This window comes from Aquila chrysaetos, chromosome 1 (genome assembly GCF_900496995.4).
Source record: "Aquila chrysaetos chrysaetos chromosome 1, bAquChr1.4, whole genome shotgun sequence".
NCBI lineage: Eukaryota > Metazoa > Chordata > Aves > Accipitriformes > Accipitridae > Aquila > Aquila chrysaetos.
Genome location: NC_044004.1, coordinates 9,777,692 through 9,792,828, shown reverse-complemented (window position 1 = coordinate 9,792,828; position 15,137 = coordinate 9,777,692). Strand labels below are relative to the sequence as shown.

At 39.3% G+C, this 15,137-nt stretch overlaps 1 protein-coding gene across 1 annotated transcript in view; it reads right to left on the bottom strand.

Moving 5' to 3' along the window:
* CFAP99 (cilia and flagella associated protein 99) overlaps positions 1–15,137 on the bottom strand; it is a 62,750-nt gene that overhangs the window by 6,894 nt on the left and 40,719 nt on the right. The window contains exons 11-14 of the mRNA XM_029995867.2: positions 14,317–14,521; positions 12,402–12,543; positions 11,104–11,255; positions 4,736–4,941 (exon numbers count right to left, since the gene is read on the bottom strand). Of these exons, the coding sequence (XP_029851727.1) occupies positions 4,736–4,941; positions 11,104–11,255; positions 12,402–12,543; positions 14,317–14,521 (705 nt within the window). The remainder of the gene's footprint in view (positions 1–4,735; positions 4,942–11,103; positions 11,256–12,401; positions 12,544–14,316; positions 14,522–15,137) is intronic.

Below are 15,137 nucleotides of genomic sequence, written 5' to 3'. Positions count from 1 at the left end.
ACTAGGGCTGTCTGTATTTCACAGTACCTTGCCTTTTTTCTGTCCTGCACTATGTAATTCTTAATTACTGCAGTGAAGAAAATGAATGTATCTTAACTGTTAACAGTTCACTGTTAAGGGAGTCATTATTTTGACGTGTAAGAACACTGCACTATTAGATTGATTACTATTTTGTACTAATGTGAGGGATTTTAGCACTCAAAAGCTGACTCCCTTCCAAAACAATTAACTTACTAAGCACCTAATTTTAGGTGGGGAAGTGATTGTTATTCATAACAGTGTTTTCTTCATGTAAAATAAAGATTACAAAGCTGTATAATCAAAGTTCATTCACAGAATCACAGAATGGCTGAGGTTGAAAAGAACCTCTGGAGGTCATCTGGTCCAACCCCCCTGCTCAGAGCCACCTAGAGCCCAGGACCATGTCCAGACGGCTTTTGAATATCTCCAAGGATGGAGACTCCACAGCCCCTCTGGGCAACCTGTGCCAGTGCTCAGTCACCATCACAGTAAAAAAGTATTTCCTGATGTTCAGAGGGAACCTCCTGTGTTTTCTCTTGTACCTCTTGTCCTCTCATTGGTCACCACAGAGACGAGCCTGGTTCTGTCTTCTTTACAGCCTCCCTTCACATATTTATATTTCTGATCCATCATTGCTGATATATTTCCTCCTTCTGTTTCAGTGCTAGTGAAGAACTCATTACCAGCAGTAGGGACTGAGAAACTAAATCTTACTTCCTTATTGCAAACACATACAGAACTCTTAAGTATTTATGAAATTTACGAAATTAATGAAATCACAAATATTATGAAGTACCAAACCAAAGTCCCTTGTATTGCTAATTATTCACCTTTTTTCATTATTCTAGGCTATGTTTTTGAAGACCTGAAGCAACAGCCACACATAGGGATAGCATGGCACGTGGTCCCCTGTTGTATTTTTCCACCTCCGTGTGCTGTCTGCCCTTTCCCTCAGTTGTGTGCTGCATCACAGGGTTGTGCTGCCAGGGTGTCTTACAGGTTTTGGAGGATGGGGCTCCATTCTCACCTCCTCACCCAGGAGGCCTTTGACCCCCTAAGTCAGACATGGACACTGCAGGGAACACCTGCTTTAGGGAGCTTGTTCTACTTGGAAAGGACTGTCACAGTCATTCATCCATAACCCTCCCTTCTGCTTGTTCTTCTCTTCCTCCTCATAACCAGCTTTCCCCCTTGTCCTCCTGCCATGGCTGCCCTCATGCTACTTCCACCCCTCCCCAGTTCAGGCCAAGAGAGAGGAGTTACACTGGTGTGTGGTCAGTGCCCCTCGTCAAGGAGGGGTTTGAGCACTGGCAGTGGCAGGGAGAGAAAGGAGTGCTTTGCCACCTTGGCAAACACACCATCGTTTGTAATCCAGTGCTGAGCCCCCAGCATGCTACACAATTACCACTGCGTGAGATGGGGATGTGGTAAACTTTTATGTTGGTGGGAGTCTGTGCATCTTCTTCAATATGCAAGTGTCAGTTCAGAGTGTCACCCTGGAACTGCAGCTGCTTCCTCCATCCAGACTTTGCCCTGACTTGGAGAGGGGAGGAGGCTTGGGCAGCAGGCATTGTCACGTCACTTGAAAATGAGCAGGAAAACAAACAAGGCAGGAACATGAGCAGAAACAGAAGTAAGGCTGGCTTCCGTGTACCTTATGGTACTATGTCATCTCTGTGAGACAAACAAAAGGATAGTGTGGTGTTCACTAGACGGGCTTGCAGAGGAGCCAGGAATTGAGTATGTGAACTTTTGTGAGAACTTTCCTCTGGACAGCTTTAAATTACATGAATGGTGAGAGCATGCAGTCCCAAGACCACACTAAATCCAACTCAAAGTAAAACCCCCGCAAACCACAGATAATGTGGGTGGAGGGAGCCTCAGCACCAACTGGTTTGATCTGTTGCTTGGTTCTTACTGCATTAAATTACTTGCAGTAATAGATGTAGCCTCACTGGAATGAAAGGGAATTGTACCTGAAGCATACAGGCACATAACTTTAGTACATTAGCAAGTATTCAAACACTCATAAATCTTTTGGTGCTCATGTTTGAAAGCCAACAACTCAAATGTTTGTCCACTTCATACGCCAGTGCTGATTTTCAAACTGTGTGAAATTCTAGCAATTAAAGGGACATCCTGCATATATACTGAATTGATTCTTAAGTGTTCTGCAAGCACTCACAAAGCCACTGCTGTGATGGATGTCATGGCTTGCAGTCTATTAAAGGCTGATGTCTCTGTAATTTTTCATGTTCCGTTTCCTATTTTGTTTAATATAGCTCATTACATGCTTGCTCAATGTGCTTATTTTGTGTTGATGTGTGTCTGTTTGTAAATGATATTGAAAGGAACCTGCTTGGTAGGGACCCAGTTAAACGCCAGCTGACACTAACTAAAGCACATTTGTTTAGCAAAGCTTAGCCTCTATACTTCAGCTGATTAGCAGCAGCCTTCAACATAATGCAATTTAAGATACGTAATTTTATATTGGTGCATAAGGCTATCTTATGAGGCCTATTGGTAAGATTTGCTATTCTATCCCTATAATTATAATTCTGTAAACATATTATAATTTATTTATAATTATAAACATATTATAATTCTGTAAACATAAAAATTTGCCTTTTGCATCTCCTGTGCAGCGTATCAATAATACAACCCAAGCAATTAATCACTCACACTGGCTTGATAGATATTTCAGGATTCAAGATCTGTAAATCGGGTTTAACACACAAAGCCTATAGTTTGCAGTAGCAAAGTGTCTAGCATTTGTAAATAGGCCAGCATGCTGTATTCCTGTATTAACAGAAATAATACCATAGATTTGGATTCTAGATGAAAATGCATGCAATATACTCAACATTTCTGGTATACTTTGATGATGCCTCTTTATAGTAGGTGCTTCCAAGTTACACACATAGATTGCCTGGGAGCCATGAAAGGAATGTCTTATCACATCTATAATGAAACTATATTTTCTTTATTTGGAGAGCAAACAGGGTTCCATTAAAATTACTGTATTGCTTATCATGAGTCTGACTAGAAGCTTGCAAATTAAGTGTTTCATTTAATTTGGATTCTACTGTCTTTGGCATGCTGGTCTGTTCTAAAAAACATTTCAAATGTCAGGACAAAAAGTGAATCAAAGTTAGCTTCTCATTCAAGAGTAGCTTATTTCAGGATCAGAACAGTTTTAGAACTGAATTAAGCCAAAGAGTCTATTTTCAAGGAACGCATCAGTATACAAAATTCACAGACTGCACATCTAGCATAACAAATGATTATTTAAGTAGTTACTAGTGAAACAGGTTTTACGTAGTGCACAAATTCTTAATGCCTAGTTTGCATCTCTAGTGGAAAGTGGTGGCTTGAGTTGCTGCCACAGGCTTTCACAACACTGAATGTTTAGCATTGAGAATATCTTTCCAGCTACAACGCCATTTCAGGTTCTTTAGTCTTAAAATCTTTTCTCAATATATGCCATAGAAGAGAGGGTCACCGATCTATGCAGTCAATCCACTGCAGCTGCAGTTACTGATTCATTAAATTCATTAAACTATCTTCTTAAGTACTAACATAGTAAAACCTCAGTCTGTGGAGATTAACTATCAGCAACAAAAGCAAATTAGAGCTGGGACTAGTGAAAACTACTGCCTTCTGTAACTGAGATTTAGAACTGGATGATAAATCAGTAACATGAATTGAACTCTAAGAAGCCACCTTTGGTATCTCAGCAATAAACATGAATCTAAGACATGTCTAAAGATGTGTTTTTAGCCTGATAGAATATGTCTTCAGAATGTCAGCCTGAACATCTATTTGCAAAATAAATATGGCAAGACAAGGACTAACCTCTCAAACCCACAACGGGGAAGAGGTGAAAGACAACTTGCAAGAAAACAATGGCAAATAGTCAAGATGCAGTCAAAATGGCGTAAGATCAAGAGGTATGCCATATTTTACACTTTTACACAGGCTTTCTTCCTGCTCAGTTTCATTTGTAAATAGCTTTAACTTAGATTTTAAACTGTGGAAAGGACCTGTCTTCTGCATATGTGAAGCATCTATGATCGTTATGGATCCTTTATGACAATGAATAATAAATATGATAATGAATAATAAATATGAATAATGAATACAGAATTTGATCGGAGAGCCTGTAAGCAAAGAATTTTCTCTTTGATCTACTGCTATAGTATATTTAATTTATAAGTTACTATTGTTATCAGAAAATCTCCTTCCTAAAATATTAACCTCTAGAATAAGGCCTGCCTTTTCACATAACAAATGTTCAAGGAAGGAAACTATAGCCCTAATGTATTGGTTTAGATGAAAGTGAGAAATCACTTTAAGTGGCAAGCTAGAATGATTCTAATAACATCAAATTAGTTCTGATTAGCTGAAAAGGAACAGAAGAAAGGCAGAACTTCTTTCTCAATATATAATAATGGCTCTGAATCCTAGGGCAATACTGTCAACACTAGCCTATGGAGTGTCTTCAACCATAAATGATGAAAAAGATTTGTTAAATCTGATGCAAATTATTTTCAAGAACAAAAGAAATCCTGGCCCCAGCATAATCATCGACAAAAGTCATACTGATTTATAAAAGGGCAGTATTTTGCTCTCAGCTTGTTTTTCTCCTCAAGGGGCTAGCAAAATATTAACAAAGTTGCAATGTCTTAAATGTCACATGCTGTTTTATACTGACTTTAAAGCAGCTGCTCGTCCAAGTTCTGCTCTGAACAGGGAAATCTGGTCCAGTTTGTCTAGAAGAAGTTGTTCCTTAGCTTGTTTTTCATGAATTATCTGGTCTCTCTTCTCTTCCTCTGCTGCCTTCTGTGCCTCTCTGAGTAGAGCGAGGCGTTCACGTAGTTCCACTATTGACATTTCACAAATTAAACCATGGCCACCAGTCTAGAGAACATGAAATACAGGTTTACATAACACTGTAAATACCAAGGGGACAGAAAATGAGTAAAACCAGAATGTTGTGATTGTGTTCCAAATCATGGTGAATATAATTTGACTTCAAGAAATACAGGGATACCCTAGCCTGTTATTTACAAGCTGTTTTTAAGGTGTAGAGCTTATCTTTTGTATGTGTAAAAACACAAGGCTCATAAAACAATTAATGAAAAAGCATTGAGATATACAGTAGATGAATCATAAATACAACATATTTGCTGTCAAAAAAAATTCATGTTGACTTATCTTCCAGTTTTAATTAGACTTTTGAAGTTTTAAAATGTGTAAAACTGCATTTTTTTTTAGTTTGTAAAACCAGAACAGACTTTACACTAAAAAATACACATTTTTTGTATTTATCTATTTCCAAAGTATGGATTTGATCTATGATGGTATCTACTATTTTTATCTGAAAAGACTAGGGCTAAACAATGCTTTGTACATAGGAAATTCAGATCTTAATGCCCAAAGTTAAAATATTAAAACCTGAATGTTTAATGAAGGCTTTTTAATATCCACTTTGCAATGAGAGTGATAACGAGCCTGATTCTGAGATATAATGAGAGACTTCTGCACCTTAGTTTGCATACAAAGACAGATCATTTCCATACAGATTTGTCAACACTTGAAGTTTTTGGCCCTTGGTCTTAACATATACTCTCACTTTCTCTATGTCTACACATATATGTATCTGCATATATCGAAAACTTGCATAAACCCACACAAATACCAAGCTTCTGTGTAGCCTTCGTTGCAAAATTTAATCCATTTCAGCCCAACTAATACTCTTTTGTCTATTTTAACAGTTTTGGTACTCGTCTTTGGTGCCTATCTTGTACCATGGCATGTTATAACAGAATATATGGGTGCAGGCAGTCAAGATGCTAACCTGACTCTTACTATACAGTTGTATTACATTAAGAGTGAAACACTGGTTAGGATTAATCACAAAGACCTTGGTCTACTTAGTTGCATAGAACTAGTGACGGAAAATTAATGACAAAGTTTGGAAAGGATGAAGGGTGTGTGTGTGTAATCCAAAACAACAACTCCTCCAAATTGTATTTCTCAGACTGAAATTAAGTGGTAAAGATAAACATATGGAAGTAAAACTCATTATAATCCTTTTAATGGAGAGAAATTATTCAGTTAAAAAGCCTTCATTTTTTCAAGCAATCCTTTTTAATGGGAAAAAAAAGCCCTTGTATTGAATACTGAGCAGGTTGTTGACAGAAAAGTAGCCACCTTTCTGCTTTTCAGCTTTTCACAAAACAGAACATGAAGGGGAAGGAAAAAAAAACAGGAAAAGAGAAGGATGCTCTGTCATAGATAGATGCTTAGATTGTCAGTTTGGCTGCACGAATTGACCTGGGTCCAGTCCCTCTTCTCTGGTCTGGGATGCCATCTAAGCAATCTAGCATGGTACTCATGCTCCAGTGATCATTCTCTGGCTGTTCAGAGCAGTGTGTCCGTGAAACAGACGGAAAGCCATGAGAGATGAAGAAAACCATAGGGCGGGGGGGGCAGGGGCAGTAAAACCACAAAGTACAGTACGACAAATAACCAGACTTGTCTCTCTGCTGCTACACCATTGGTGCTTAAGAGGGCTTATTAAAAGTTAGTTTGGAGAATCCAATGATACAAGCTTGTCAGTGAAGGAGAACGTGTCTTGGGTCGCCATCCGTGGGGAATCCTCCAAGATTTCTGAGAGTCTCTCCTGCAGTTTTGGTCCCCATAGCTTCTCTTTCTAAAGCTCCAGAAGTTGAGCCAGTAACCAGAGATCATCACTGTTTTTTTCACCTAAAGTCTGTCTCTTCAATTTTGGCTCAGTGGTTTCTGCTTCCATGCTCCTCATGTGTACCAAACATGACCTAAACAATGGTCACCAGTAGCATCAGTAGAAGTAGCATCAGCAGAAGTAGCATCAGCAATCAGATCAATATTAAGCAGTCTTTGTTTTTGCATCTCTGAAAAATGTGTACTACCATGGTTACTGAAACAGCAAATGATCATTTATCTCCTTCTCAGATTTCAATTTAGAGTGAATTTGCAAATAGCAAGTGCTATAATACCTTGCCTCTAATTTAAACTAATCAATGGCCATCAAGTTGTATTCACAAGAAGTGAAAGGAAAATGTTTTGCAACAGGGCATATATACCAGCAGTAGTGTATGAGCATGGCAAGCAGACACCAAAAAGGTCTAGGAAAGAGAATTTCCTAGAAGCATAGAATAGTAGAGGCTGAGTATTTTGAGTGTCTGCATTTCAAAAATACTCAGTGAAGACAGTGAAGTGGTTCCTAAAATATGAAAAGTGCTGTACTCATGCAGTAGATAATGCTGGTGTTCAAGCACCTTAAGTGCCATCAAGGAAAGAACTGGTACTTTAAAATTATGAGAATGAATGAGAATTTTATGGACACATACTTAATTTCACTAAGCCTGAAAAAGCCTTTTGTAGAAAGGAAGAAACAGGGCAAGCTATCACCAAAAGTGTGCTAATTCACTCAGAGTGCTATTGTTACACTGAGTATAAGGGAACTGTGAAGTTGACATATAGAATCATAGAATGGTTTGGGTTGGAAGGAACCTTTAAAGGTCATCTAGTTCCTGCCATGGGTAGGGACAACTTTCACTAGACCAGGTTGCTCAAAGCCCCATCCAACCTGGCCTTGAACACTTCCAGGGAGGAGGCATCCACAACCTCTCTGGGTAACCTGCTCCAGTGGCTCGTCACCCTTGTTGTAAAAAATGTCTTCCTTATATCCAATCTAAATCAGTTTCAAACCATTGCCCCTTGTCCTATCACTACATGCCCTTGTAAAAAGTCCCTCTCCAGCTTTCTTGTAGGCCCCCTTTAGGTACTAGAAGGCTGCTGCAAGGTCTCCCCAGAGCCTTCTCTTCTCCAGGCTAAAAAACCCTGTCCTAGTTTCAGCTGGGATGGAGTTAACTGTCTTCCTAGTAGCTGGTATGGTGCTATGTTTTGAGTTCAGTATGAGAAGAATGTTGATAACACTGATGTTTTCAGTTGTTGCTAGTAGTGTTTAGACTAATGTCAAGGATTTTTCAGCTTCTGATGCCCAGCTAGCGAGAAAGCTGGAGGCGCACAAGAAGTTGGCACAGGACAGAGCCAGGGCAGCTGACCCAAACTGGCCAACAGGGTATTCCGTACCATGGGACGTCACATCCAGTATAGGAACTGGGAAGTGGGGGCGGGGAATCGCCGCTGGGGGACTTGCTGGGTGCCGGTCGGCGGGTGGTGAGCAATTGCACTGTGCATCATTTGTACATTCCAATCCTTTCATTAGTGCTGTTGTCATTTTATTAGTGTTATCATTATCATTATTAGTTTCTTCTTTTCTGTTCTATTAAACTGTTCTTATCTCAACCCGTGGGTTTTGCTTCTTTTTCCCGATTTTCTCCCCCATCCCACTGGGTGGGGGGGGAGTGAGTGAGCGGCTGCGTGGTGCTTAGTTGCTGGCTGGGGTTAAACCACGACAAACCCCAACTCTCTCAGCCTGTCTTCATAGGAGAGGTGCTCCAGCCCTCTGATCATTTTTGTGGCCCTCCTGTGGGCCTGCTCCAACAGGTCCATGACTTTCTTGTGCTGGGGGCCCCAGAGCTGAATGCAGTACTGCAGGTGGCATCTCACAAGAGCAATGTAGAGGTGGAGTATCGCCTCCCTCGACCTGCTGGTCACACTTCTTTTTATGCAGCCCAAGATATGATTGGCTTTCAGGGCTGCAAGTGTGCATTGCCAACTCATACCAAATTTTTTATCTACCAGTGTCCCCAAGTCCTTTTCCGCATGCCTACTCTCAATCAATTCATCCCCCATTCTGTATTGATACTGGGGATTGCCCCAACCCAAGTGCAGGACCTTGCACTTGGCCTTGCTGAATGTTGTGAGGTTCATGTGGGCACACTCCTCAAGCCTGTCAAGGTCCCTTTCCTCAACTGTATCAACTGCACCACCCACCTTGGTGTCATCCGCAAACTTGTTGAGGGTGCACTTAATCCCACTATCTATGTCATTAGGGAAGATATTATATAGTATTGGTCCCAGTACGGACCCTTGAGGGACACCACTCATTACTGGTTTCCACTTGGACATTGAGCCATTGACTGTAAACTCCGGATGCGGACATCCAGCCAATTCCTTATCCATCTAACAGTCCATTCATATCATTCAGGTCCATTCTTTTGTACTTGCAGTATGACCTGTATGGCCACTCCATTTTCAGCAACCTTACACTTTAGTAACCTTACACACAGGATAAACTTGAATTTTCAATGAATTTTTCATATATGACTTGAAACCTGCTGTTTTTTTCTGTTTTTGTTGTTGTTGTTGTTGTTTTTTGAGATGAGCTAGATGGGAAAATGTATTTAAACCCATATTCTGTACTTAGAAACAAACAGTATTTCAATGGAAGCTCTATGGGAGAAGGCGACAGCCACTGTAAGTGGCAATGAAATGAACTAGGTTCAAAAATAAGAAAGTACTGACATTCCAGTCACCTTCATTTTCCTGAATGAGAGCCTGCACCACTTTACAGTTGTTGTGATTGCAAAAGTAATGACACTTCCACGTCCGACTACATCATACTGTTTTGTCTTTGCAGCCTACATCTTGTGACTGAATCATCTGGGTAACAAATGTGCAGTGAGACCATGCTAAGGGCTCTGTTTAGGGGTGACACAATGTGCAACTCTATCTGCAGCAGTAAAAGACCTATAGATTGGAGTACCTTTTGGCATTTCCATGCAGGCAGTTTACAGTATCTGTGGTGTACAATAATTCTTTGTACTCTTCACTTTTTCCCCTGCTTTTTCCATTGTGGTTCAGTAATATTTCTCCACAAATGGGTGGAGTGAATTGGGGTTTGAAAAAAGAGAATTGCCTTCTTTGGCTGGAAAAGAAGTGGAGAAGTGATGGCAGCAGCCATAAAGGCAACCAAAGAGAGTAAAGGAGGATGGGACATCTGGGGAGCTGATTTTATTCTTGTTCACTTATTTCACACTTTAACATTAAATGTGTTCTAAAATCTGATAAACGAGATGGGGGGATTTATCTGGTGGCTGCAAAGATAGTAGGTAGCTTTGGAATCAAAGAATGGCTCAGTTCTATTCAGAGGAGCAGGAGATAAAACCAAAGCATCATATTGGCTGTTCCAACAGCCCCATGGAAGGAAGACCTGTTCCTTCTGTATGCTTTCTGCAGACTATCCATGGATGTTTTTTAATTTGTGATCTTCTTTTGAATACTCATGAAATAAAGGAAAGAAAAAAACAAAAGGATTCTATTTAAAATTGCTAGTGTCATTTTATATTATTCTATGTTACTCCGCTTTCAGTTTGGATAAGAAAAATGGAAGAGTATTTTCAGCTAATCTGCTTCTGATTTAGTGGTAAGATAACAGATTTCTGGATGCTGCCTGAGTCTGGAAATTCTGCAAAAGAGGGCATTGCAAAGCCTAATCTCAGGCATATCAGTTGTTGTGCATCAACAGTAAGTCCAAGACGTTTGGGATACATTTACTGTAGACTTAACCACACACCCACACAAGTCATTTGCACAGTACATGCATAACAGCTCACCAGGTTTTGGGTTCTCTTTACAATCTTTTTCATATACCTGAATATTGACAATTTTGAAAGCAAAGGAAATTAATTTTGCTAATTACCATGGCAATCACCACTGCTATATGAACAACTGTACTTCAGTCCAAACTTTGTGTTCATTCGGTCCTTACCCAGGACTGACGAATCTGTGAATTTGTGAAGATGGATAGAACATGTTGTAATCACTTGCCAGTTTCTTTTTGAAAGATGTCGGGAAAACCAGATCCTATTGGCAAAATTCAAAGAAAGTTCAAGGGGACTAAGATTTCACTTACCATCAGAATATTCTTCCTGGTAAAATTTTCATTTTATAAACTTTGTGAAAGTTCCAGTTCAGATCTCACCTTTGTGTCATGTGTCATTTTGTACTTAATGCTGTGCATCCAGACTGCAATATATCTGCATGCAGTACACAATTCCTCTGAATGTGTGAAACATATACAGTATATCTTTATGTAAAAACAGTAGTTTTTCCTTTTGAGCTTACCTCTGTTAAATCCACAAACTTGTGTCTGATGCTTGGTAAAGACTCAATAGCTCGTATTTGTTGAATTAGTTCATATCTTTTCCTAAGCTTCTCCTCCTCTTCTTCTAAAGCTTGCCGAAGAAGTTCTCGATTTTCTTCACAAACTTCCTGAACTGAAAGATAAGAACTAATCTCTGTTAGCTGGTTGCATATTTTAACAAGCAGTCCATCTGGAGGAAAATTCATATGCATTTGTGAATAATGATAATAATACTGATCTAAAGGTACTTGAGGGAACAGTCTGGCATTTGTGGGAGGAATGATTAGAGAAACAAGTGAGTACTTCCCACCTCCACTTTCTATCATTCTATTCTGCTCATAAACATACTGTATACGTACATAGACACTTTGAATTACCGCTTTGTAATTTCTGTTCTAATTAGTGCATACTGTTTCATTATTTAATAAAAGGATATTATACAATAGCAAATATTCATAGTTTTTCAAGCTATAAATATCCTAGAAATCACTGAATTGCAAAGGCTGGTAGGCTTTGCTAGCCCATTTCAGAGTGGATAACACCCTCTGCCCACCTCAACCCTTACTGATACAAGTATGGAGATACACAAGCAGAGAAAAGTCTGCTCACCAAAATATGCACAACTAGATGCAGCCTGTTCATACAGTAGATGTTAACATGGTGTTGCATTGGAATATGTACAGCCATGCCAGTCAGAACAGCCTTCTGCCTGGCCTTCATTAGCTAATGCATTAACTGAAGAATTTTCTTTAAGAATAATGGTGGATTAATAACATTATTTCCCTTCATCCTAATGACTGGTCTGTCTTGGGAATGGCTTGTCTTTCCTTAGCTACAGTCTTCTTCTCTGGACTGTCTTCTCTGGAGAAGACAATAATCTTGAGCCGTGATTCTTTCACAGTGGTTGCTAGGCAAATCCTCTCTTAATGATATGAATCACAAGAATCTGAGCTTCATAACTTGATTTGACAAAAAGTAGAGTCATTCACATATGCTACTTCTAGATGGAAGAGAAACTAGTTGCAGAACATTACTGCTGTATTTTTCCTTTTAAATAAAGAGTAATTCCCATGACCAGTAGCTTAGAATTTCTGATCTACCCATTACCAACTTATTCCTGGAATTCATTTTCATGCATTCATGGGACTGCACAGCCTGGATCTTTCTCTCAACTTCCCTTTCCTTTCTGTAAAAATTGTAATTTGCCCACTAAAAGAAAGATTAAATAATTTGGTGACACTTGGCATAATCTCTCATTTTTCTGGCAATATATAAATACCTATCTGCTGTTTGTATTTCCGGAGCTTTATTTTTGCTTGCTTTGCATTCTTGTGTCCTTCCACGACCTGCTCCACCATCTCTCTCATTTCTTTCTGTTCCTGTAGACGTTTCTTTGCATACTGGTTCATCAGCTCTGCTTTCTAAATCCCAAAGAAACAGCTGAATAAAACCTCTGATAATTGGTGATCTGAGCGCCTCAAATCATTGAAATAGGGCAAGGACAATTGGATTCAAAGTATTACATCATCCACAAAAGTAGCAAAGGACATTGGCTGGGGATAACAGAGACACCCAGATTTAAGCTCCCCTCTCTATGTTTTATTTACCCACAACAGCCCTCCATAACATTTGCACTGCTATTTTCCAGGATTCCCTCCCACATATTTCTAAAAGCAGACAAAAAAAGCCATCTCTGGATCCAGTTGTGAGATAACAAGAAGAGTGCTAATCTAATACACAGCTGGTTGTGTGCCTGCAGGATCTTCTTGGGCCTAAGTCATATCTCTGTAACATACGAAAGTCCACTTTTGGCTATCATGTTCCTTTCTTTGTCAGAGGAAATGAACAGGAAGCAGGAAACTGGATTTTCCCAGACTAGTTTCCTTACTGTACTCTCTGTTTTAGATGGAAGACTAGAGTTTAAAAGAAGGACGAGGGACAGCAACAAGAGCTGTTGGTGAATGGGGAATTGGTGCTTAGTACTTCTGGAGATCTCCATATGGATGAAGTGCCCTGCTGGCATCTGTTGGCAAGTGAAGGGAGCTGCCTGGAATTGGTCAGGTTAGCGCAAGTCTGATTTGCACATCCCTAAATCTATACATTTTGGGACATTTCTGTTAACAAATAAAACACATACGCTCTGAAATTGAGGTGAATATAATAATTACAATAATTTTGGAATGAGTGTGAGTGATCATGCTATGCTCAGTTGTACATATAGTAGGGTTCACTTTTAAGTTCTTGCTACAGCCTGTCTAAACAGACATGAAGACTGAATGCCAAAAAAGATTGAAAGATTTTATAGGACAAAAAAGGAACTCTTAAAGCAAGTTTCCCTTTTGCAGGGTGGCCTTTATGAAAATCTTGTACATTTGTGGTCCTGTCTTAAGTTGCTGAGACACTGCAGAGGCATCTGTGAGAGATGCCCAAGAGAAAAGTACTGGCTGGCCTACAGGGCATAGCAGCAAACTGGGCTAATAGAAAAGAAAAGCCTGTGACAGTGACTGTAAAAAATTTAAAATCTATAGTATTAGTTATTTCTTGATCACTTGTTTAGTTTATAGGAAAAGCACTGGAAAAAATGTAATGTGAGCTTGGGAAAAAAACAAAGAGATCTAGCAATGTTTTTGGGAAACTGCGATTTGCCAGATCAGAAACTGTCTGAAAATACTTCTTGGCATAAATATTCAGTTTTCCATATATATAGATCCAAAGAGGGTTCTCTGCCTGAATTTCCCCTAAGAGAGATCTAGGCATGTCAGGTAATATGAAGGAAATTGAATTATATCAGTTTAAGAAAAAAAATTCTTTCATATTTGTGGCTCTCATTTTAACAAGATAATGAAATTAGTCATATATTGGTGATTTCATTGCAAATGGTGCTTAGTATCTCAGTATTTGTTCAAAAAGGATATGCACAATGATGTGAATATAGGGGAGAATGCTTTAACCTTCTGTTTTATTCAATTTACTTCCTAAGTGTTATCAATCAAATCAAACACTTGTAAAAAGTACTTTAATGTATAAACATTGCTGTATCTGGAAGTTATAGCACTATTTTTCCATTGTTTGCAGAGTCCAGTGAGTAAAAACACTGTATAGAACTTTTACACCTTCTTATAGTAGGTATCATCTGTGGTATGTTTTGCACTGATTGAATGTAAGCACAATTTGAGCAACGCTGTATGTGTTACCTCTTCTCTCATTAGATCAGCTTTCTTCTTATTTTCTTGAATTACATTCTGATGGGCTAGAACTGCCTCTTCATGACTCAGTTTCCCTTGAAGCCTCCTGCACTCTATTTCAGCCAGCTGTTCTTCCAAATCTTTTCCACGCATCTGCTTTTGCCATTCCAAGAATTCAGATGGGTCTCCAGCCCCTTGTAGCAAATTTTCAATTCTGCAGGAGAGAAGAAGGAGTATACTATGCTAGGGATCTGGCTCTGAAGCCTTGCCTTGGTTCATAAAACGTTTCTAGTAGTCTGTTGTGATATAAGGTGTTTGATCTCTGCAGAGAAAAAAGCTGGTCATCACAAAGTCGTTTGACAGATATATTTTACTTCCAGTCTAAGAGGTGTTCCTACTATGTGGAAAGCCTTGGAAAGCCAAGCTAGAAGAAAGTGCATGAGGGCATGGACCTGAAAGTTTTCAGTAAAACAAAGCCCCAAGAGAGGGCAAACTTTAGCTACATATGGATTCTCATAAGGAGCAGGGAGAATCAGGCTGAAGGTATGTACATTTTCCCAGAGGATTACTTTGCTTAGAGGTAGAAAGAACAAACAACTTTTCTCTTTGGCAATCTTCTTGGCCACTTTAACACAGAGAACTAAAAACTTTTCTGCTCAATTCTATTTCTGTTTTGTATTTTGTCAATTAAATAATATTGCTGTAATGAGGCAAAGAAGTATTCAGCTGTTAAGCAAAGCCACATTCTTATTTTTTGTGCTCACTGAGAGAGAAAAGCATAGCAAAGCCCTGGGGCAGGCCTATCAAAGTCCTGCAGCAGAGGAGTGAAT